General features: G+C 52.0%; 2 protein-coding genes across 3 annotated transcripts; both read left to right on the top strand.

The window, feature by feature from the left end:
- Window positions 1–481: 481 nt before the first annotated feature.
- Window positions 482–19,711, top strand: PRPF8 (pre-mRNA processing factor 8). The gene is made up of 43 exons (XM_059486938.1): window positions 482–532; window positions 662–771; window positions 848–1,016; window positions 1,727–1,891; window positions 1,984–2,202; window positions 3,369–3,581; window positions 3,703–3,828; window positions 3,905–4,010; window positions 4,502–4,692; window positions 4,863–4,982; window positions 5,059–5,248; window positions 5,419–5,538; window positions 5,841–5,975; window positions 6,072–6,201; window positions 6,513–6,709; window positions 6,816–7,022; window positions 7,112–7,275; window positions 7,589–7,715; window positions 7,841–8,033; window positions 8,373–8,560; window positions 8,771–9,009; window positions 9,525–9,671; window positions 10,547–10,757; window positions 10,844–10,960; window positions 11,044–11,291; window positions 11,476–11,655; window positions 11,894–12,029; window positions 12,584–12,753; window positions 13,039–13,168; window positions 13,364–13,510; window positions 13,694–13,854; window positions 14,313–14,504; window positions 15,092–15,329; window positions 15,555–15,683; window positions 16,233–16,346; window positions 16,455–16,628; window positions 16,864–17,057; window positions 17,363–17,602; window positions 17,689–17,830; window positions 18,009–18,149; window positions 18,385–18,524; window positions 18,657–18,859; window positions 19,405–19,711. Exons 2-43 carry the CDS (start codon window positions 672–674, stop codon window positions 19,557–19,559), a joined length of 7,008 nt encoding a protein of 2,335 aa, XP_059342921.1. The 5' UTR covers window positions 482–532; window positions 662–671; the 3' UTR covers window positions 19,560–19,711.
- Window positions 19,664–24,041, top strand: RILP (Rab interacting lysosomal protein). 2 transcript variants are annotated; one of them, XM_059486939.1, is made up of 8 exons: window positions 19,664–20,062; window positions 20,515–20,638; window positions 21,060–21,181; window positions 21,349–21,540; window positions 22,034–22,197; window positions 22,308–22,430; window positions 22,793–22,876; window positions 23,144–24,041. In XM_059486939.1, the coding sequence occupies exons 1-8, from the start codon at window positions 19,823–19,825 to the stop codon at window positions 23,298–23,300; spliced, it is 1,206 nt and encodes a 401-aa protein (XP_059342922.1). In that variant the 5' UTR covers window positions 19,664–19,822; the 3' UTR covers window positions 23,301–24,041. The 2 variants fall into 2 exon arrangements, with proteins under 2 accessions (XP_059342922.1, XP_059342923.1); XM_059486940.1 differs by lacking the exon at window positions 22,793–22,876.
- Window positions 24,042–24,049: the final 8 nt, after the last annotated feature.

Here is a 24,049-nt window from a genome sequence, read left to right as displayed (position 1 = left end):
CATCCGCTGCCTGCCTGGGCCACGGGGGCTGGCTGAGCGCACTGAGGGAATGTCCAGGCCCCGTGTTCCACCGGGGACATCACCGGGATTCTCCGGGATACCCAAAATGTCTCCCTGAGGGCTCCCCCTGCCCCTACCACCCCTCGGGAAGGGGGGAAGGCACAACCCGTCCCGTGGCGCCCCCTACAGCAGCGAGCAGTGGACTACGCCAGGCGCTGTCCAATCAGAAGCGGCGCCGCGCTGTCACCGCCGCCCCTCTCCGCCAATGGGAAGCAGCGAAGGGCGGGACCAGGGAAAGCGGGGCAGTTCACCGGAAGTGTGAGCCAGACACAACTTCCTCCCCTCTTCCGCCTTCAGTTCCGCCCCCACCTCTCCTCGCTCTGATAGGGTAAGCCAACTGTCTGTCAGACTTCCTGAAAGCTGATTGGACATCCCGCGCTGCCAGTCACGCCTACATCCGGGTCTCGCAGGCGCGGTAGCGACGGCGCGGCGCCGCCATTGTGGTGGGGGAGCGCGGGGGTCGCGGCTGCCGGTGAGGGCCAAGGGGGAGCGGCGGGCCCGGGGTGGGCCCGGGGCGGGCGGGAGTGACGGGGGAGCGGCCGGCGGCGGCCTCGCTGTGATTCTGTACCTCACCCTGAGCCCCTCTCCACGCTCTCCGCAGCAGCGTCGCCATGGCCGCCGTGTTCCCGTACCGCGGCGGCTGCGCCCCGGTGCCCAACCCGCTGGCGCCGCTGCCCGACTACATGTCCGAGGAGAAGCTGCAGGAGAAAGGTGGGTACGGCCCCGGCCCCCCAGATCCTCCTCCGGGGGGGACAAGGCGTGACCCGGCGGCTCTGTGTCCCCGCAGCCCGCAAGTGGCAGCAGCTGCAGGCCAAGCGCTATGCGGAGAAGAGGAAATTCGGCTTCGTGGACGCGCAGAAGGAGGACATGCCCCCCGAGCACGTCCGCAAAATCATCCGCGACCACGGCGACATGACCAATAGGAAGTTCCGGCACGACAAGCGCGTCTACCTGGGGTAAGGGGTCCCCGGTGTGTGACAGGGGGAGCTCGGGGGATCCGCCGCTGCTGCTTTGGTGGTTGTTAGGGGGAGAGATTCTTCTCCAAAAGTCTCTTCGTGCCCGTTGTAGCTCGCTTAGGATGCCCTGAGGTGTCAGTGCAGAGGAGGATCAGTGAAAGGAGTTGTTGCTTTGAATTTATGAGAAGAAATATTAGCCTGGATAGTGTATCATTGAAGGAGAAGCCCTTTCTCCAAAGGGCTTGCAGTGTCAGTGTTGCTGTGAGGTGTCAGTGCAAAAGAGCATCAGCAAAGGGAAATGTTCGTTTGAATTTATGAGAAAAAACTTTACCCTGCATAAAACAGTGTCTTAGAAGAAGTTGGGGAGAGTATGAAATGTTTTTTGAAAGGTGAAAAAGCATCCTGAGTGCTTCTTTGCTGTTTGGGTGTAGAGAGCTGTCTAGTACACATCATGGTCTGCTGCAGTAACTTACCATTACCCATAAAAACTCCAGAAACTCACTTTAAAACTTCCATTTCTGTTAGCAACATTGCTGAAAGCCACATCTTTTGCTAGCCCAAAGGTAGAGCGGGAAATTCACGGATTTGGTTTTTGAACGGGTTAGATGTGCAGCTCTCAGGGAAAACTGGGAGCTTGTGGGGCTCATGGCAGCTGCTTGGCTGTCCCTGAGAGCCACTCCAGCGTGGTTTCCCTCGCTTTGTGGCTGCAGTGCTCTGAAGTACATGCCCCATGCTGTGCTGAAGCTGCTGGAGAACATGCCCATGCCCTGGGAGCAGATCCGAGACGTTCCTGTCCTGTACCACATCACCGGCGCCATCTCCTTCGTCAACGAGATCCCCTGGGTCATCGAGCCTGTCTACATTGCCCAGTGGGGGTAGGTGCCTTCTCCTTCACCCAGCTGGTCCAAACCTTTCTGCACCCACCATAAAGCCCCCCTGATTTGAACTTCCCCCTGGTTTCCTGCAGCTCCATGTGGATCATGATGAGGCGGGAGAAGAGGGACAGGCGTCACTTCAAGAGGATGAGATTCCCCCCGTTTGATGATGAAGAACCCCCTCTGGATTATGCTGATAACATCCTGGATGTGGAGCCCCTGGAGGCCATTCAGCTGGAGCTGGATCCAGAGGAGGATGCCCCTGTGCTGGACTGGTTCTATGACCACCAGCCTCTGAAGGACAACAGGAAGTACGTGGCACTGGGAGAGGGGGAAAACAAACAGTGCAGAGCAGTGTGTAACCTTTGTGTGATGTTGGTGGGGAGAGAAAAACCTTCCCTCAGGGGTGGGAGGGAAAACCTGAGTGTTGGGAAGGTGCAAGTTGCTCAGAGAAGCTGTGGCTGCCCCATCCCTGGAAGTGATCAAAGCCAGGTTGGATGGGGCTCTGAGCAGCCTGGCATAGTGGAAGGTGGAAGGCTTGGAACAAGATGAGCTTTAAGGTTCCTTCCAAGCCAAACCATTCTGGGATTCTATGGTTCAACATCCAGCAAGGCCCTTCTATCCAGGAGGCCTGTGACCCACTCACCTGCTAAAAATTATGTTTCTGGCTGTGGTGTTTGTGATGAGGATGAGGTGAGAGGTGGGCATTTGACTCCATGGTCTCAGAAGGCTAATATAATATAATATAATATAATATAATATAATATAATATAATATAATATAATATAATATAAATATATTTATCATTTGTTAATAATATTATAATTTTCTATTAATTTATAATTTCTATATTATTTTATATTAATTATATTATATTATGCTATATTGAAACTATACTAACGAAAGAGAAAGGATACATCAGAAGGCTAGACAAGAATGAATATTAAAAACTCATGACTGACTCAGAGAGTCCAACACAGCTGGGTGGTGATTGATCATTAAGTTAAAACAATTCAATGGAACCAATCAAACATGCACCTGTTGGTAAGACAATGTCCAGACCATATTACAAAGCAGCAAACACAGGAGCAGCAGTCAGATAATTATTGTTTTCATTTCTCTCTGAGGTTTCTCAGCTTCCCAGGAGAAAATCCTGGGCAAAGAGGATTTTTCAGAAAATGCCATGGTGACACTGACCATGCTGTAAAGCTGACAGCCTGCATTGTCTAGCTGGAATTTGAAATTTGCTCAAGGTGCAGAGATGTTCTGTGTGAGTTGGGACACAGAGGAGGAGAGGAACTGGAGCAGCATTTTCTGGGCAGGAGGAGTCCAGAGTGATCTTTAACAGTGCTGCAGCCTTTTCTTAAGTCTAGAGACACCCATGTGTCACCTGTCCATGATGAGTGATGGGTGGCAGGAGGTGTTTGGTGACTCTGGTGCTGTGGCTGTGCTGAGTGTCCCTGCTCTGCTCTCCCAGGTATGTGAACGGCTCCACGTACCAGCGCTGGCAGTTCACCCTGCCCATGATGTCCACCCTGTACCGCCTGGCCAACCAGCTGCTCACTGACCTGGTGGATGACAACTACTTCTACCTGTTTGACCTGAAAGCATTCTTCACCTCCAAGGCACTGAACATGGCCATTCCTGGAGGTCCCAAGTTTGAGCCCCTCGTCAGGGACATCAACCTTCAGTAAGTGTTGGGTTTAGGAGAGTGATGAGTGGTTATCTGGGAAATGGGGATGTTTTCAGTCACAAATGTTTGTCTCTCTCACCCTGAATGCCTGCATAACAGTTTCTTGTCTCATTTTAAGGGATGAAGACTGGAATGAATTTAATGACATCAATAAGATCATCATCAGGCAGCCCATCAGGACAGAGTACAAAATCGCTTTCCCGTACCTGTACAACAACCTGCCACACCATGTCCACCTCACCTGGTAAGAGCAGCAGCCTCCAGAGCCAGGAGAGGGGGGAAAGGCTGTCAAAGGCTCTAATGCTTATTTTTTGTTGCAGGTATCATACTCCAAACGTTGTTTTCATTAAAACAGAAGATCCTGACCTCCCAGCTTTTTACTTTGATCCTCTGATAAACCCCATTTCACACAGACATTCTGTCAAGGTGAGTCACTGGGTTAACTGTGATAAACCCTAGGTGTGGAAGTAGGGGGCTTTAGCATCTTGCTTCTGATAGCAGCACACAAACATAAATATTTCAGAAGAAAGCACCAGCCCTTTAACAAAAAAAAAAAAAAAAAAAGCCACAGTTGTCATTTTAGTTTTCTTCTGGAGTTGCACAAAGTTGTCTCCTTTGGTTTCTGCAGGATAAAGCCAAATGTGTAATTAATGATTTTAGAGTCTTCTGACAGATAATTTGTCTTTTTGGTTGCTCTTGGTGTATTCAGGAGCTGGTATCTCCCTGAAGTTATCCCATAACACCTAACTCAGGGTCTGGTAGCCACAGTTTGCCTTGTTGGGTGCTTTTTGCTTCTCTCATGCTCAGTGCAGCCACACTTTTTCCATGAGAGCAAAGAGATGGATTTTTAACTTGCTCAACTCAGAAACTGAGCTGAAACAACCAGCAATCACCTTGTGTGATGCTGTGTATTTCAGAGCCAGGAACCACTGCCTGATGACGATGAAGAGTTTGAGTTGCCAGAGTTTGTGGAGCCTTTCCTGAAGGATACCCCTCTCTACACTGATAACACAGCCAATGGCATTGCCTTGCTGTGGGCACCACGACCCTTCAACCTGAGGTCTGGCAGGACCCGCAGAGCTCTTGACATCCCACTGGTCAAGAACTGGTGAGTTCTGTCCTGGGGGAAGGGCTGATGCAGTGATCGTGACATTATTACCTGAAAATTAAATAAAGACATTATGCTGGCTGGTTTCTAGAGATTTTAGGAGAGTTTCTGGAGACTTTTGTCTAAGGAATGTGAGTTAGCTGAAGCTTTGGGGTGTGATTTATCCGCAGGTACCGTGAGCACTGCCCAGCAGGACAGCCAGTCAAGGTGAGAGTGTCCTACCAGAAGCTCCTGAAGTACTATGTCCTGAATGCACTCAAACACAGACCTCCCAAGGCCCAGAAGAAGAGGTGAGTGGGCTCTGTTCAGTGGGGACCTGCTGATCTCTGTAGGGATTGAGCTGATGGTGGTCTCTGCTCTCTCCAGGTACCTGTTCCGCTCCTTCAAGGCCACCAAGTTTTTCCAGTCCACCAAGCTGGACTGGGTGGAGGTTGGCCTGCAGGTGTGTCGCCAGGGCTACAACATGCTGAACCTGCTGATCCACAGAAAGAACCTGAATTACCTTCACTTGGATTACAACTTCAACCTGAAGCCTGTGAAGACCCTCACCACAAAGGTACCAGTCCGTGTGCTGTTGTACACAAGAGCAGAGTTTATGTGAAGGTTGTTGTGTAGTGAGGAAAGAGAGGTCACAGTGCCTCAGCTGCTCAGTTGTGGACCAGATTTGAGTTGTTTCACTCTTCTGTGACATTTTTACATAAATTCTGAATATTTTGTCTTTTCCAGGAAAGAAAGAAATCCCGTTTTGGGAACGCTTTCCATCTGTGCCGGGAGGTGCTGCGGCTGACTAAGCTGGTGGTGGACAGCCACGTCCAGTACAGACTGGGGAATGTGGATGCATTTCAGGTAAGCTTTTTGGCTTTTTGGTTTTAAATGTTGTGAGAAGAAGGTGAGAGGAGAATTGGAATATTTTATATGGGATGCACAAAGTGGCTGAATATTGCAGTGTTATGGTGAAGAGAGGAAACATTGAAAATATGCAGTACTGTTTGAAATTCTGCTTTTATATTAGTTTATAAGAATTGATCATTGTCTGAGCCAGCATTAGGAACTTCGTATGGCCTGATACAATCTGTCCAATAAACCTGGCTGCTGGAGGGGGTGTCTGAGGTGTTGGTTGTTGCCCCTGACTGTGTTCCTTATCTCAGCTGGCAGATGGCCTGCAGTACATCTTTGCCCACGTGGGTCAGCTCACAGGGATGTACCGGTACAAATACAAACTGATGAGGCAGATTCGAATGTGCAAGGACCTGAAACATCTCATCTACTACAGGTTTAACACTGTGAGTTCCACCTTTCCACATGATACTGACCCCATTTAAACTGAGGAATTCTGGAATGTCGATAAATGACCTGCTCTTGTGTCTCTGTTCTTCCAGGGGCCTGTGGGCAAAGGTCCTGGCTGTGGTTTCTGGGCTCCAGGCTGGAGAGTGTGGCTTTTCTTCATGAGGGGCATCACCCCACTGCTGGAACGCTGGCTGGGGAATCTGCTGGCCAGGCAGTTTGAAGGTCAGCACCCTGTAAATGCTGCACGTGGGAGGAGTGTGTGGTAAAGATTAATACTGTTTGCTTGCCAGCCAGTTCCCTGTTCATACTGGTGGTTTTTATCCATGCTCCACTGACCAACTTAGAGCTCTTTCAAGATCTGTGCCCCCAGAACAGATTCTAAGTGGAAGTGGGATTTCCTGCTCCATAGCCCCTTAATCATTTACTCCAGACTCCTGGCAGTGTAATTTCTCCAGACATCCTGCACCTCCTCAGGAATGAGGAGAATCACTGCCTGGTGGTGTCAGAATTCTGAAGGATTTTGCTTTTTCCAGGCCGTCACTCCAAGGGTGTGGCAAAGACTGTCACGAAGCAGCGCGTGGAGTCTCACTTTGACCTGGAGCTCAGGGCAGCTGTGATGCACGACATCCTGGACATGATGCCAGAAGGGATCAAGCAGAACAAAGCCAGAACCATCCTGCAGCACCTGAGTGAGGCTTGGCGCTGCTGGAAGGCCAATATTCCCTGGAAGGTAAAGCTCTCACCTGGCCTTTGGGTTCAGTTCTAACATCACCCAAGTGGAACTGCTCTTGGAAGGCTCCCACTCCTGCTTCCCTCAAATTCCTGTCCCTCCCCAGGTGCCAGGGCTGCCAACTCCTATTGAGAACATGATCCTGAGGTATGTGAAGGCCAAAGCTGACTGGTGGACAAACACAGCTCACTACAACCGGGAGCGGATCCGCCGGGGCGCCACCGTTGACAAAACCGTCTGTAAGAAGAACCTGGGCAGGCTGACCAGACTCTACCTGAAAGCTGAGCAGGAACGGCAGCATAATTACCTGAAGGTACTTCTGTGCTCCCTGAAATTGCCCAAATTAATGCTGTTCTCATAGGGAAGCTTTCACTGATGAATTCTGGTGGTGTGGTTCTGCAGGATGGGCCTTACATCACTGCAGAAGAGGCCGTTGCTGTGTACACAACCACAGTGCACTGGCTGGAGAGCAGGAGGTTCTCCCCCATTCCTTTCCCACCCCTGTCCTACAAGCATGACACCAAGTTGCTGATCTTAGCCCTGGAGAGGCTGAAGGAAGCTTACAGGTAAGCAGTGGGAAATTTTCTTGATCTTTAGGGGCACTGGGAAAAATTTCTGTTTTGTTATCCATTATTCCTGTGATGAAGTATGGTATAAAATTTCCCCTGGTGGACTGGTAAAGCTGTTGGTCTTGGTACTGCCAATTTATCTGGGAGTTCCTATTGACTCTGTCACTTGGGCAAAACCACTGCTATGTTTGCAAGTTTGGGGATGTGGATTGTGAGGATTTACAGTTTGAACATTATCATTCATCAGTTTAATGCTGTGGCCCTTAGGCTGTTTGTGTGCAGGTGCTGAGCTGTTCTCCCTTGTTTTCAGTGTGAAATCACGCCTGAATCAGTCACAGAGAGAGGAGCTGGGCTTGATTGAGCAGGCTTATGATAATCCCCACGAAGCTCTGTCCAGAATCAAGCGTCATCTGCTGACTCAGAGAGCCTTCAAGGAGGTGAGTAAAAGCCTGGTGAAAGCCCAGCCAGGTTATGCTGCATTCAGAAGCTGAATTGCACAAAAACTTTGTATTTTCTCTCAACTACCAGCCTCAGTTTTTCCCCCTCTTTTTTTTTTTTTTAGGTGGGAATTGAGTTCATGGATCTCTACAGCCACTTGGTCCCTGTTTATGATGTTGAGCCCCTGGAGAAGATCACAGATGCTTATCTGGATCAGTACTTGTGGTATGAGGCTGATAAGCGAAGGCTCTTCCCTCCTTGGATCAAACCTGCTGACACTGAGCCACCCCCACTGCTGGTGTACAAGTGGTGCCAAGGTCAGTGGGCTCTTGGATTCCATGCAAAAATGATTTTTCCTGTGGTTCCTTTGTGTCCTATGAGTCTCCTTAGAAGCTGAATTTTGGTTTTGTAATTTGCAGTCAATAATTACAATCAGAGATGTATTTTGTAGGTTAATACATGTGTGTATACTGGAGGAGGACAACTTGCACAGCAGCATTTATGGTTGATTACATAGTTTTCCTCCCACTTCTGGATAGACTGGAAGATCCAGAGTCTAAAAAATCAGGCATTGCAGGATTTATGTTGAGTTCCTGTATCCAGTGGCTGCTTCTGTGCTCTGATGTGTCAGATAACCCAAGATTTTGTTCCCTCAGGCATCAATAACCTGCAGGATGTTTGGGAAACGAGTGAAGGGGAGTGCAACGTGATGCTGGAGTCTCGCTTTGAGAAGATGTATGAGAAGATTGACCTGACCTTGCTCAACAGGCTGCTGCGTCTCATCGTTGATCACAACATTGCTGACTACATGACAGCCAAGAACAACGTGGTGATCAACTACAAGGTGATGGTTCTTGTCAGGAAAGGGGGTTTTGTGCTAAAAGGGACCCATGAGGGAGGAAGGTTTGGAAAAGAAGGAGCACAAGACTTGCCAAGGAAAGGTGATGAGGGAGTAAAAAAAACCTTCAGGGTCGTGCTGAGGAACGGCTGCTCAGGAGAAAGGGTTCTGATGTGTTGGGATGTGTTTTCTCACAACTCCCCTTCATCTCCTCAGGACATGAATCACACAAACTCCTATGGGATTATCCGTGGGCTGCAGTTTGCTTCCTTCATTGTCCAGTACTATGGGCTCGTGATGGACCTGCTGGTGCTGGGCCTGCACAGGGCCAGTGAGATGGCAGGGCCTCCCCAGATGCCAAATGACTTCCTCAGCTTCCAGGACATTGCCACAGAGGTGGCCCATCCCATTCGCCTCTTCTGCAGATACATTGACAGGATTCACATCTTCTTCAGGTGAGATCTCTGGGCCCTGCTTTCCTCAGGTCAGCACAAAGGCAAGGAGGGTTTAATATGTTCCTGCTGCTGGCTTTTGTTTCTTTTGCTTTGAAGGTCAGGAATATTTTAATTTACAGATTTCTGTGGATAACTGGATGTCCACATGCCTCCTCTTGCTTTCTCAGTTTGCTTTTCTGCAGTTTCACTGGACTGATAGAAATACAACAATGTCAAGAAACACAAATGAATAGAAATAGAAATATGCCAGTTGTTAGAGATTTGGTAAATTAGAGACTGGTAAAATAAACCTTTTCTATCTCTTCATGGGAAGGTAACCCAAACCCTGAGTTGCTCTGTTGCTAATGAAATTTGCTAATGAAATTTCCCCCTTCCTTGGGAGGACACAAAAATGGAATAGTTAGCTTCACACAGTCTGACAAACAGCTTTTCCTCATTTAATCCTTATCTTTCCGACCAGGCTGGTGTTGCTAAGTCAACCATGTAATTCCAGATCCTTTTTTGTGCATTTCCAGGTTTACAGCTGATGAGGCAAGGGACCTGATCCAGAGGTACCTGACAGAGCACCCTGACCCCAACAACGAGAACATCGTGGGCTACAACAACAAGAAGTGCTGGCCCCGGGACGCTCGCATGCGCCTCATGAAGCACGACGTGAACCTGTGAGTGCTGCAGCTGGGGAAAAGTGCTGGGGAAAAGGGGAAAATTAGTGATAAATAACTGCTGGAGACTGGGGAAGAAGTGCTGGGAAAATCAGTGATAAATAACTGTTGGAGACTGGGGAAGAAGTGCTAGGAAAAAGGGGAAAATCAGTGATAAATAACTGCTGGAGACTGGGGAAGAAGTGCTGGGAAAATCAGTGATAAATAATTGTTGGAGACTGGGGAAGAAGTGCTGGGAAAAAGGGGGAAGTCAGTGATAAATAACTGTTGGAGACTGGGGAAGAAGTGGTAGGAAAAAGGGGAAAATCAGTGATAAATAATGCTGGGAAAAAGGGGAAAAAACTGTTGGAGACTAGGGAAGACGTAGGAAAAAGGGGAAAATCGGTGGTAAATAACTGTTAGACTGGGGAAGAAGTGCTGGGAAAAAGGGGAAAATCAGTGATAAACAACTGTTGGAGATTGGGGAAGAAGTGCTGGGAAAAATGGGAAAATCAGTGATAAATAACTGTTGGAGACTGGGGAAAAAGTGGTAGGAAAAAGGGGGAAATCAGTGATAACTGTTGGGAAGAAGTGCTAGGAAAATCAGTGATAGATAACTGTTGGAGACTGGGGAAGAAGTGCTGGAAAAATCAGTGATAAATAACTGTTGGAGACTGGGGAAGAAGTGCTAGGAAAAAGGGGAAAATCAGTGATAAATAATGCTGGGAAAAGGGGGAAAATCAGTGATAAATAACTGTTGGAGACTGATAGATGCACAGGATGAGACGTGAGAAGTGAGGGGTCTGCACTGAAAAATTCAGGAAGCTCTGAGACTTTGCCCAGTTGTTATTTGGGTATAAATTGTGATGTGTCCCTGTGCCCATGGTGTTGTGCAGTGGCCGTGCTGTGTTCTGGGACATCAAGAACCGTCTGCCCCGCTCGGTGACCACGGTGCAGTGGGAGAACAGCTTTGTGTCCGTGTACAGCAAGGACAACCCCAACCTGCTGTTCAACATGTGCGGCTTCGAGTGCCGCATCCTGCCCAAGTGCCGCACCAGCTACGAGGAGTTCACCCACAAGGATGGGGTCTGGAACCTGCAGAACGAGGTGGGCTGGGAGGGCAATCCCTGGGTGGGGTTTCCATGGGTTGGAGAGGGGTCCCAGGAGGGGATTGATGGCTCTGTGCTCTCCAGGTGACCAAGGAGCGCACGGCTCAGTGCTTCCTGCGTGTGGATGATGAGTCCATGCAGAGGTTTCACAACAGAGTGAGGCAGATCCTCATGGCCTCTGGCTCCACAACCTTCACTAAGGTAAGGGAGGAGGGAGATCTATGATAGCTTTCTACAGATTCTTGGAAATGATCCAGGAGCTGATCCTTTCCTTTCCTTTCTAGATTGTCAATAAATGGAACACAGCTCTGATTGGCTTGATGACTTATTTCCGGGAAGCTGTTGTAAATACCCAGGAGTTGCTTGATCTGCTGGTGAAGTGTGAGAATAAAATCCAGACTCGGATCAAGATTGGCCTGAACTCCAAAATGCCCAGCCGTTTTCCTCCTGTGGTGTTCTACACCCCTAAGGAGCTGGGAGGGCTGGGCATGCTCTCCATGGGCCACGTTCTCATCCCTCAGTCTGACCTGAGGTGAGTTGTGCTGTTCTAACTCCTGCATGACTTGAGTGTTCTCTCAGATGATCTTTCCACTAAAAATATTCCAAGAGTGCTGAACCATGCCATGGTACAGAGCTGTGTTGCCTTTACAGTAGCTCATGGCAGTGATGAGGGAAGTCCCAGTTCCTCCTACCTCATTCTTGTCTCTTTGCTCCAGGTGGTCCAAGCAGACAGATGTTGGCATCACTCACTTCCGCTCAGGAATGAGTCATGAGGAGGATCAGCTCATCCCCAACCTGTACCGCTACATCCAGCCATGGGAGAGTGAATTCATTGACTCTCAGAGGGTGTGGGCAGAGTATGCCCTGAAACGGCAGGAGGCCATAGCCCAGAACAGGTGTGTGTCCACGTGAGGGAGGCAGGCAGCAGTGGGAAGTTTTGTGCTGTCTGGGGGTTTTGGAGACCTTGCTGGCCCTGTGGTACCTGCAATGCTGTTCTCTTACCTCTGGCATTTTAGTATCCCCTGCCAGAGCCCTGAGCTCTGTGTCATTTCTGTGATCTCATCAGCTGAACTACTCATTAGTGCATTGCTGTAAATTGAGAGGTAACAAAGTGTGGGGATTTTGTTCCTTCAGGCGTCTGACCCTGGAGGATCTGGAGGACTCATGGGACAGGGGAATTCCTCGGATTAACACCCTTTTCCAGAAGGACAGGCACACTCTGGCTTATGATAAAGGATGGAGAGTCAGGACTGACTTCAAACAGTATCAGGTACTGACAGGGAATTTCTCTTCACCTGTCCAAACAAAGTCCTTGTACCTTGCATTATTGCAGGTGCACTTCTGTCTCTCTGCTGCAGAAAGAATTTACAGCCTTGTGTTGGGACTGGTAGAGGCTATTTGGAGCCAAGTGCTCCAGAATTTGTAGCTTATCCCCTTTGGAATCATTTAGATAGATTGCAGTGTATTGGAGGAAACCACAATAAACACAACAACATATTACAGAATCAGTTCTGGAGAGAGAAGAATAATTATCCCAAAATAAACGTTCCAAAATATTAAGTTTTCGTAACAGTGGAATAATTTGTTATTTAAAGCCTTTAATGACAGCTCTGTAGAAGGCCAGTCCCTGAAAGATAAAAATATCACCTGGGGTTCCACCCAGAGTGAATTGCAGAGTAGCACTGACAGAACTCGTGTTGCAGATGAGCTGTGTCCTCCAGCACTGAGGGCATGAAGCTTTTTACCTGCTCCCTGACCATCACCATGGTGTTGGCTCCTGCAGGTAGTGCAGCCAGGTGAGTGATCTGCTCTCTGTTTCTGCAGGTGCTGAAGCAGAACCCGTTCTGGTGGACACACCAGCGCCACGATGGCAAACTCTGGAACCTGAACAATTACCGCACGGACATGATCCAGGCTCTGGGCGGGGTGGAAGGCATCCTGGAGCACACACTCTTCAAGGGCACCTACTTCCCCACGTGGGAGGGTCTCTTCTGGTAAGAGGAGCTTTGCTGTGGGCTCTGGGCTCAGGCTGTGCTGGTTCTCTTGAGTTTCTGCTGGTTTTCAGTGGTCACTTCAGAACCTTCTGTAGTTCAGTTGTGAGGGACCTGGAAGGGGGCTACAGCTGAACTTCTTGCAAATCCATGGAAATTTCTTGGCATGAAACAAAACTCCCAGCTCATGGCTGATCCCTGTGTCTGTTACAAGTGACACATGGCAGCAGAGATGGGGGACATCTCATTCAGTTGAATCTAATGCAGTTGATGATCTGTCCTTTATAGGGAGAAGGCCAGTGGCTTTGAGGAGTCCATGAAGTGGAAGAAGCTGACAAATGCCCAGAGATCGGGTTTGAACCAAATTCCAAACAGAAGATTCACTCTCTGGTGGTCTCCTACCATCAACAGAGCCAATGTAAGTACCTGGTGTTTGTCCCTCTAGGAGCAGACAGTGCTTTTCCACTGAAATTAGAGCAGTTAATTGATCCAATTAATTATCAGAACGTCTCTTAGAGAGGTACTAAACCTCCTTAACAGGTTTAAGTGCTCCATTTTTAAAATTTCCTCAGTTGTGCTGTTGTGTGTTCTCACAGCTGCTTTTCCCTTGCAGGTGTATGTGGGGTTCCAGGTGCAGCTGGATTTGACAGGGATTTTCATGCATGGCAAAATCCCCACACTGAAGATTTCCCTCATCCAGATTTTCCGAGCTCACTTGTGGCAGAAGATCCATGAGAGCATTGTCATGGATTTGTGTCAGGTGAGCAGTGTTACCTTGGTTTGTTTCTGTGCCCTTCTGGAGCAGGACCAGTCTTCCCCCAGGAATTTGGCAGAGAAAGGGAAGAAGTGGAAAATGAGATTTTCCTGACTGCCTTGGTGTTGAGGATAGATTCCTTATCTGGGTTGCTTGAACACATCTCATCTTTAATTGCCTTTTCCCCAGGTGTTTGATCAAGAGCTGGATGCTCTGGAGATTGAGACAGTGCAGAAGGAGACAATCCATCCCAGGAAGTCCTACAAGATGAACTCCTCATGTGCAGATATCCTTCTCTTTGCTTCCTACAAGTGGAATGTGTCACGTCCATCCTTGCTGGCAGATTCCAAGTGAGTTTTTTCCCTCTCCTCAGTCTCCCTGCAGTGCAGAGCTGCTGTCATCCAGAGCCTCTGTGTCTCTTGGGCATTTGGGGACACTGGAGGTTGTGCCCAGCAGTGCACAGGGCTTGTTTGGGTAGGTGGTTGCAGCACCTCCTGGCACTGCCTTTGCTCCCGTCCTCTCCTCTGGGTGAACTTTCCCCTGAGCTGTTGAAGGTTCCTCTGCAAACCCCACAAAGCTGAGCTGGCCCAGGGCCAGAATCTGGAGTGAATCCTCACCAGACAATCCCTGGACTCAGTGCTGCTTTGTTTAAACCTTTCACCAGCCTCTGCATTCGCTGCTGTGTGGGAGAACAGCAGGGTCCCTTTCCAGGGTGGATATGAGCTGGCTGCAGTGTCCATGCTAGATGACAATTACTGCAGGAGAATTCTGTGCCAGATGAGCTTGTTGTGGGCTGTTTTCTCCTCAGGGATGTGATGGACAGCACCACCACCCAGAAGTACTGGATTGACATCCAGCTGCGCTGGGGCGACTACGACTCACACGACATCGAGCGCTACGCCAGGGCCAAGTTCCTGGACTACACCACAGACAACATGAGCATCTACCCCTCTCCCACTGGGGTGCTCATTGCCATTGATCTGGCCTACAACTTGCACAGGTCAGAGCTGCACCTTCTTCTGTGGTTTCATTTCTAGAGTTGGGATTGGTGGTTTGTGGGAATTGTCTCAGTGCATCTCCAGACTGGGTTGTATTCCAGGCAGGAGGAGGAGAGGAAGAGGCTGGAGATGGGTAGTGAGTGGCATAAGGCATCTCAGGTTTCCCAGTTTTTCTCAGTAGTAGTGGTTCAGTTCCCTCAGTTCATTAATAATTTGTTTCTTAGGATATTTCTGTCAGACTGTTGTTGGAGCTGAAGGACAGGCCTTGTTTCAAAGCCCTACAAGTGGGGACAGCTATTTCTCACTGGAAACAAGGGGCAGAGTCACAAATCTGTTCTCCAGTGTGTTTGTTGGAGATGGTGCAGCTTTTCTGGGACTGCAGCATGTGTGTGCTTTGGCTTCCACTGAGGGGATGTAGGTAAAAGCCATAGGTGCCCACCTCCCAGGGCATTATAGAAGTCACACTGCAGCACAAAGTTGTATTTTCAGCAGGTAGAAAGGGGTCTAGCTGCTGCATGGAAAGACTTGAGTGGGGCTGTCACCTCTTCAGGTCTAATGGTAACAAACTTCTGTTTGTTTCCTCCTTCAGTGCTTATGGGAACTGGTTCCCTGGGAGCAAACCCCTGATCCAGCAGGCCATGGCCAAAATCATGAAAGCAAACCCTGCCCTGTATGTGCTGAGGGAGCGGATCCGCAAAGGGCTGCAGCTCTACTCCTCAGAGCCCACTGAGCCCTACCTGTCCTCCCAGAACTATGGGGAGCTCTTCTCCAACCAGATCATCTGGTTTGTGGATGACACCAATGTGTACAGAGTCACCATCCACAAGGTGAGGCCTGAGGGATGCTCAGGGAAAGGACTGAATGGGGTGGAGGTTTCCATGCTTGATGGAAATCTGGGAGGCAACACATGGAGCCAGATTTTTGCAGAGTGCACAGGGCAGCTCTTACATTTCCCTCACAGCTCAAAGCACACAGAGAGTTGGCTCTTGTGTAAAGGTGTGGGTGGGCTCAGTTTATCTCCCTGCACTTCTCACTCTCACTTTTTCCCTCAGACTTTTGAAGGGAATTTGACCACAAAACCCATCAACGGAGCCATTTTCATCTTCAATCCCAGAACTGGGCAGCTCTTCCTGAAGATCATCCACACCTCTGTGTGGGCAGGACAGAAACGTCTGGGACAGGTAGGGCTTGGATGTCAGCTGGGGGTGGGCTCAGACTGCTTGGGGAACTCCCTTGAGCGGAAAACATCACAAAGATCTTCATCTTCCTGCCTCTTAATGGGTTTGGAGCTCCAAAGTCCAAGTGGTCAGGCAGGCAGGAGCATGGGGTATAAAAGTGGAGGAACACAGGCATTGCTGCTGGAAGGATTTTGAGATTCTGAGGTGTAGAGACCCCACATCATCAAGCAGAGCTTGAGGAACAGTGCTCTGCTCCGTGTTACACTTGGCTGTACATCCAGTGCAGTGAGACAGCTCAGGTGGCAAATCCAGGGAGGTGGAGTAGCCAGCTGGTTTTTTCTGAGCCACTCAGGAGTAACTGAGCTCCAGGAATGGGAACTGCCCTCTGTGATCAGTAAGGAGGAAATGCTGGGCCTTGTCACTGATCTGGAACAAGCCATAAATTCCAGTTGTATTTTTAGAATTTGGTTTGCGTCCCTTTGGTTCCCAGAGACATGGAGAGGCTGCTGGAGAGCAGGGGGATATTTCTCTAACCCTGCTGTCTTTCTGCAGCTGGCCAAGTGGAAGACTGCTGAGGAAGTGGCTGCCTTGATCCGATCCCTGCCCGTGGAGGAGCAGCCAAAGCAGATCATAGTGACACGGAAGGGCATGCTGGACCCACTTGAGGTAAGGCTGCAGCTCCCTGAGGATGTGTAAAATCTGTGGGAGATAACAGGACACTTCTGTGTCATGTTCTGCAGTAGCTGTGAGCTAATTCCTCCTGATAAACTCCAGGTGCACTTGCTGGATTTCCCCAATATTGTGATCAAAGGCTCGGAGTTGCAGCTGCCCTTCCAGGCCTGTCTGAAAGTGGAGAAGTTTGGTGATCTCATCCTGAAGGCCACTGAACCCCAGATGGTTCTCTTCAATCTCTATGATGACTGGCTGAAAACCATCTCTTCCTACACAGTAAGCACACATGTGTCTCCTGCATTTTGCTTTGCTGCTGATAAATGAGGCAGGAACCAAGGGCTCAGATATCCCTGATGATTTGTTTGGGAGCACTTGGCTCTGAATCTGCCTGGATTTTCCTTTACATTGATTTCCCTGGCAATTCCCATATGCTCAAACAGAGGAATGCTGTTCTAGGGCCTTGTACATTTAATTTTCTTCTTCCTAACTCCATCTTCTTTCCATCTCCCAGGCATTCTCCCGTCTGATCCTGATTCTCCGGGCGCTGCACGTGAACAACGATCGAGCCAAAGTTATCCTGAAGCCAGACAAGACAACCATCACTGAGCCTCACCACATCTGGCCAACCCTGACAGATGAGGAGTGGATCAAGGTGGAGGTGCAGCTGAAGGATCTCATCCTTGCTGACTATGGCAAGAAGAACAAGTAAGCCATAATCCTGTCAGCCTTTCCTTCTGCCATAAAGGCTGTGGGCAGGGGTCTTTGTCAGTGCACTCTCAGCTTTGTCGGGGATCTGGTTAATTTTAATAACTTTCTGGTAATGCAGATAAAAATGTCTGCACCAAATCACTGATCTAAACATTATGTGATCATGGCCCCTCTTTTGTTCAAAAAGTTTGGTTTAATTTTTTTATAGTGCCCAGAGTGGGTGTTAAGAGCTTGTGCCTGCAGGTGAGAAGGCTCCAGAATGTGTTTTGAAATGCCTGACTCGGGTGAATTTTCTCTCCCAGCGTGAACGTTGCATCCCTGACCCAGTCAGAGATCCGAGACATCATCCTGGGCATGGAGATCTCTGCCCCATCTCAGCAGAGACAGCAGATTGCAGAAATTGAGAAGCAAACCAAGGAGCAGTCGCAGCTGACGGCCACGCAGACCCGCACGGTGAACAAACACGGGGATGAAATCATCACCTCCACCACCAGCAACTACGAAACCCAAACCTTCTCCTCCAAGACTGAGTGGAGGGTCAGGTAGGAAGGCAGGCAGGGGTGCTGGGAAGGGTTGGAATGCTCAGGGAGGTTCTGTGCCCCCTCTGATCACTGTCTCCTCCTCACAGAGCAATCTCTGCTGCCAACCTCCACCTGCGGACAAACCACATCTATGTCTCATCAGATGACATCAAGGAGACAGGTTACACCTACATTCTTCCAAAAAATGTGTTGAAGAAGTTCATCTGCATCTCAGACCTGAGGGCCCAGGTGAGTGTGCAGGGAGTTTGTTACAGCTGTGCCCCACTCAAGCACACCAGGGGAGAAAGGGCTGGGAACCTGCTGTGCTTTGTCCACGTGGATCCCTCTGATGCTCTCCTCAGGAATGAAGGAGTTCCCACTCACAGATATCTCTTCTGGCTTTCTAAGGCAGGTGTGTGTGTTTCAGATTGCAGGTTACCTGTATGGAGTGAGCCCTCCAGACAACCCCCAGGTGAAGGAGATCCGGTGCATTGTGATGGTGCCCCAGTGGGGGACACACCAGACCGTGCACCTCCCAGGGCAGCTGCCACAGCACGAGTATCTCAAGGTGGGTAGAGGTTCAGCTTCTGGGGTGGGTGGAAGGTCATTAAAAAGGACCTGAAGTGGTGGAACAGCTTTCCTTGGTCTTTTGTAGTTGTAGGACTGAAAGGGCTCAGTCTGACGCCAAACTTGATTAAGATCAAGTGAGAGGGAAGCCTGTGATCTCTGTGTCCTTTTTGCCAGGCTTCAAGTGGTCTCATTTTAAATGGTTTTGAATTTTCTCTAAACCACTCTTTTTACAGGAAATGGAACCTCTGGGGTGGATTCACACCCAACCAAACGAGTCCCCTCAGCTCTCACCACAGGATGTCACCACCCACGCCAAGGTCATGGCTGACAACCCCTCCTGGGATGGGGAGAAGACCATCATCATCACCTGCAGGTGAGGGGCAGGGAGGCTTCTGGTGCAGAGCTGGAGAACTCAAAATCGGCACAAAGGGAGTGTTGGCTCATTCCTGCTACCCCTCCTCTGCCCCAGGTGAGTCTGACTTGCCTCGTTTCTTCTCCTTTTCAGTTTCACCCCTGGCTCCTGCACGCTCACAGCCTACAAGCTGACCCCGAGCGGGTACGAGTGGGGCCGGCAGAACACGGACAAGGGCAACAACCCCAAGGGGTACCTGCCCTCCCACTACGAGAGGGTGCAGATGCTGCTGTCTGACCGCTTCCTCGGCTTCTTCATGGTCCCAGCACAGGGCTCCTGGAACTACAACTTCATGGGTGAGCTGGCCTGGGGAGGGGAGGGAAAGGAGGCAGTGTGAGGAGCTTGGGGAGGGAGGAATAGCTCCTTATCCCCTCCAAGGCTTTTTCAGAGTGGCTGGCAAGGATACCAGCACTGTGCCCTGAACTTTACACAGTACCAGTTCAATTGGGTTTTTTTTGGTGGCTCGAGAGGAAAAATAGATCCCATGTCTGTCAGGATTGTAGTGCATGGTCTATCGCTACTGAATAATTAATCCCTGTCAGGCAGGAGAGATAATGGAAAATGCAAAAGAGAAGCTGTTCCCAGTAGGGAGGTGCTGGTATCATGAACACCACGGGCAGCTGGAGAAAGGGTCAGGAAATGAGAGTGACAGAACACTCGACTAGCACAAAAGGATTATAAATCTCTTGAGGGGAGGAACCCAAAGAGGGATGATTTTGTGGGTTTAGACCTTTCTCCTGGCAGGGAAATAGTCATAGAAGGGTGGAGGGCTGTGTTAGGCTCCTGAAGGGTGGAGGAGGCAGAAGGGGTGCTCATGTGGGTGACACTCCCTCTTCTCCAGGTGTCCGCCACGACCCCAACATGAAGTACGAGCTGCAGCTCGCCAACCCCAAGGAGTTTTACCACGAGGTCCATCGCCCCTCTCACTTCCTCAACTTCGCGCTGCTGCAGGAGGGGGAGGTTTACTCTGCCGACCGCGAGGATCTCTACGCCTGATCCTGCCCGCGCCCCTTTAGTACTGTTGATATTCAACAGCGTGTTCGTGTTCCCCCCCTTCCCCTCCACTGTGCCCCGCTCGCCCCCCTCACCCCTCGCGTTGTTGTTTTTCCCCACTTTTCCTCTCAATAAATTTTGTACGAACGGGAGCATTGCTGAGGGAGCGCGGAGATCCCGCCTCGGGGGCGGCCCCGGACGGGGCGGCCCCGGACGGGGCGGGCCGGGCCGGGCCGGGCCGGGCGGAGCCGCGCGGGCGCGGGGCGATGGCGGAGCCGCTGTGGCGAACGCCGCCGTCCCGGCTGGCCCCGCCGCACGTCTACCGCATGGCGGGGGCGCTGGGCGCCGAGCTGCGCCGCCTCTCCGCTCGCTTCGGGCCCGACGCCGTGGCCGGGCTGGTGCCGCCCGTGGTGCGGCTGCTGGAGCTGCTCGAGGCGCTGGTGGCCCCGCCGGCCGCTGAGGGGGAGGCGCCGGCGGCAGCGCCGGCCGGGCCGCAGGAGGCGGAGGTGAGCTGGGAGCCGGTGGCGCCGAGCCACGCGTGTCCCCGCTGGAGTGGCCCTGGGGACGCCGCTGAGCCGGCTGGTGGCTTTTCCCGGGGAATGGGGCTGGCACGGGTGTCCCGCGTCTTGCGGGACGGCTGTTCCCGTTCCCTGTGGGGACGGCTCCGACCTCGTTGATCCCGTTCTCCGTGGTGATGGCTCTGACCCCGCTGTTCCCTTTTCCCAGGGGATGGTTGTCCGTGCTGTCCCCCATCCCCTGGGACGGCTCTCTTCTCGCTATCCCTGTCCTCTGGTATGGGTCTGACCCAGCTGTTCCCCTTTCCGGGATGGTGGCACTGTCCCCACTGTCCCTTATCTCCTGGGCAGCCTCTGACCTGGCTGTCACCGTCCACTGCTCAGGGCTGTCCTGGCCGTCACTGCCCGCGGGGGTGGCTCTGACCCGGTGTCCCCGTCCCCAGGAGCCGGAGCAGAGGCTGTGGGAGGCCGAGCGCCGGGAGCGAGCCCTGCACGGCCGCCTGGCCTGCCTGGAGGAGCAGAACCGGCAGCTCCTGGGGCAGCTTGCCGAGAGCCAGTCCCAGGAAGGTGGGTGTCCCCGTGGGGCTGGGGTCCCCTATGCCACACGGTGTCCCTGTGGAGCGGCAGGCTGGGTGCAGGGCTGAACTTGTTCTTCTAGAGTCTGGAATGCTGCTCTCCTTTCCCTCACCTTGGATACCTGTCCTAGCAGGGAGCACAGGCATTACCTTGTTCTGCAAATCGGAGATCCCAAACCTCCAAAGCACCTCGAAAGCCCCCAGAAGGGTGATGGAGGCAGGCACAGGATTTGGGCTGCTGTGGCAACACAAGGATGTTCCGGGATCAGTCTAAAACTCTCAGTTCCCTTCTTTCCACTGTGAGATTACCAGGAACAAGTCAGACTTAGCAGAAGCATTGAGGAACTTGATAGCATTGTGGGCTTGGGGGAGTCCCTGGGGGACTCTGACTCCTGTCCTGTGTGTGCTCCCAGACAGCACGGCACGGAAGGAGCGGGAGGTGATGCTGCGGCTCAAGGAGGTGGTGGACAGGCAGAGGGATGAGCTCCGTGCCCAGGCCCACGAGATCGTCTGCAAGAGCCGGGACACGGAGGCGGTGAGGGCGGGGAGCTCAGGGGTGTGGTGTGCCAGGGCCCGGGCAGCTGCTTTCATGTCACATCCCCCTCCCCGGGGCTGTCACAGCTGCTGAGCCTGCTGGGCAGGTGGCACTGCTGTCCCTGCGTGGGGACACTGCCTCACCTCTGGCTGCCCTGGGCCCTCCAGCTGCAGGAACAGCTCCAGCGCTTCATGGCCATGAACGAGGAGCTGCGGCACAAGGTGGCCGTGGTGCAGGCCCAGCTCAAGAGTGCTCTGGAGCAGAAGTCAGACCTGGAGGCTGCCATGCTGCAGAGCCAGAGGGAAACGAGCAGGAGGAGCAGGACAGCCCTGGAGAGCCGGCAGCCAGAGCCTGGCGTGGTGAGTCTGAGCTGTGACCCCAAACCACAGCCTGGTGTGGTGAATCCAAACTGTGACCCGAAACCAGAGCCTGGCGTGGTGAGTCTGAGCTGTGACCCCAAACCACAGCCTGGTGTGGTGAGTCTGAGCTGTGGCCTCGCTGCTGCTGGCCGTCACCAACACTGACCTCACATTCCCAGCCTTGTGTGGAGCTTTTGGCACACCCAGACATGGCTATTCAAGGAAACCCCACAGATTAAAAGTGAATAGTGTGGTGGTGTCTGCAATGCCACCAACACCTTCTCTGTAGAAGTGTTATGGGTGGAGCAAGATGAGGTGACAGGAGTTAAAAGTAGATGGGACAGAGGATGAGGGAGGTTTGCCATGTGTGGTTGCTGGCTGAGATGAGGACATTTTTGAGGCTTTTCCATTTTTGCCTGCATGTGCACCCAGCCTTTGGGTGGGGGTTTTGAGGTCTCTGCTTGCCTGCTGACTCTCTTTCCGTGCCCTCCAGGAGGGAGCCCTGTCACCCTCAGAGGAGCCACAGCACCAGGATGGGGACAGGATCCCTGCTCACTGCTGCTTCTCCAAGGAAGAGCTGCAGCAGATCCTGCAAGAGAGGAATGAGCTCAAGACCAACCTGTTCTTGGTGCAGGAGGAGCTGGCCTATTACCAGAGGTGAGTCCTGTCCCTGCAGCCACCCCTGGCCCAGCAGAGGCTGCTCCCACCACAGCCAGAGCAGAATCTTCCCCAGGTTCTTGCTTAACCAGCTGGCTGCTTTTTACCAGGGAGCTGCTGAACGAGGAGAGAATTCCCAGCTTCTTCCTGGATGCAATGAAGTCAAATATCAAAAAACAGAGGAAAAAAATCAGAGCCAAAATGCTGGGAACGACGGAGGAGTCGGGGAGCAGGTGAGTCCAGCTGGGTGCTGGGATCCTCCCATGCAGGGCGGGGGCTGGCTGCCCTGCTCCAGCATTTCCATGTCTTGATGCCCTGGATTGGAGCCTCCCCAAGCCCAGAGCTGCCTCCTCCCTCCAGAGATCAAAGGTTTGATGTCTGCAGTTGATGTGTTGCTCTGGCATAGCTGTGCCACCGGGGCTCATGTGTCCCTGTCACCAGTCAGGCATGGCCTGGCCAAATGCCACTTGTCCCTGCGTGCATGTGACAAAAGGGAGGTGAGGTGGTGGCACTGGGAGCACTGGACAAACACCAGAGTGGCTCCAGCACTCGCTGCTGTGGCTCAGTGCAGGTTTGCCCCCATTTCTTTGTGCAGTGATGAAGAGGAGGGCTCCTGGCTCCCAGGTCATGGCACAGACTGTGTGGATGCTCAGCCTCCAGAATCCAAAATTAGGAGCTTGTAAGTTTGCTCCTGTGCTGGTAGGAATGGGAAGCTCTGCCAGTGGAGAGAGGTTTGGGGTTTGGCTGGGACCTGGCAGCTGTGGAGCTTGGATGTGATGGGAACAGAGTCAGCAGGGCTGGCAGGGGTGCTGTCAGAGCAGGGGGTGCTGTTTTAGGGGGATCTGCCTTGTCCTGGGTGCCACATCACCACAGAGGGAGATTGGGATTCTGCATCCTCCCTGGGGAAGTTCTTCTCCCCCATAGCCCTTCTCTGCTCTCTCTGCAGTTTTGGGCTGTGGTACCAGGGCAGCAGCAAAGACCCCCCCTCATCCAGCTGCTCTGGAACCTGGGAAATCATTGACTCACTGGACACACAGCTGGAGCCAGAGGGAGAGAGCAAGGCAGGGTCCAGCTGCCCTGACAGAGCCACAGCAGCAATCTGACCCCACGGCAACGGGAGCAGGATCTGTCCTCGCAGCAGAACTTCCTGGATCCTCTTCTTCCAGTGGATTCCAGAGCAGCACAGCAGCCCTGGCACTTCCCTGTGCCACGGTGGTGGCAAAGCCACCAGGGCAGGTTCCTGCAGACCCACTGGGACACTTGGATGTGGGCTGCCAGCCTGGCTGGGACAGCTCAGCACCTCTGGGCACCTCTGCCCACCAGCCACCCTTTCACTGTGCCCACAGCTTAGCTAAGAGGGGCCCTCACAGCTGGGCCCCCTCCCCACTGCTCCCTGCTTGCAGCTCAGCATGGTGGGGGGCTGCACCCTCTTCCTTCTCCACACCCCAAAAGGGATCTTCCATCCCCTGGTGGCTCTCTGCAAACCCCTCTGCTCACAGCCCACAGCTGCCCCATCCTGCTCTGTGGGTGTTTTACCTCACCCCTTTCTTTAGTAGCTCCCCAATCCCTGCAATGTGAAGGTGCAGTTGGGGTGCCCTGGGGTCCCCACAGGGCTGGGGGGGGCTGAACACACTGCACTGGGTGTCCAGGTGCTCCTGTGGCTGGAGCCAACAGGATCAGCACCTCCAGGGCCACTCCTGCACTTCTCAGGCTTGGGGTGAATCAGTTTTGTACTGACACCTCTTCCTGGCACCTCTGGGACCTGGCAGACTGGAACAATCCTTGTATTCATGGGGGCATCAGTCCCCTCAGATCAGGTACTTTCTACCTTTAATTTGGAAATAAATCAGTC

This window comes from Ammospiza nelsoni, chromosome 21, assembly GCF_027579445.1.
Source record: "Ammospiza nelsoni isolate bAmmNel1 chromosome 21, bAmmNel1.pri, whole genome shotgun sequence".
Taxonomy (NCBI): Eukaryota; Metazoa; Chordata; class Aves; order Passeriformes; family Passerellidae; genus Ammospiza; species Ammospiza nelsoni.
Note: the sequence above shows the minus strand (reverse complement) of the source record. Positions and strands in the feature narration are given on the sequence as shown.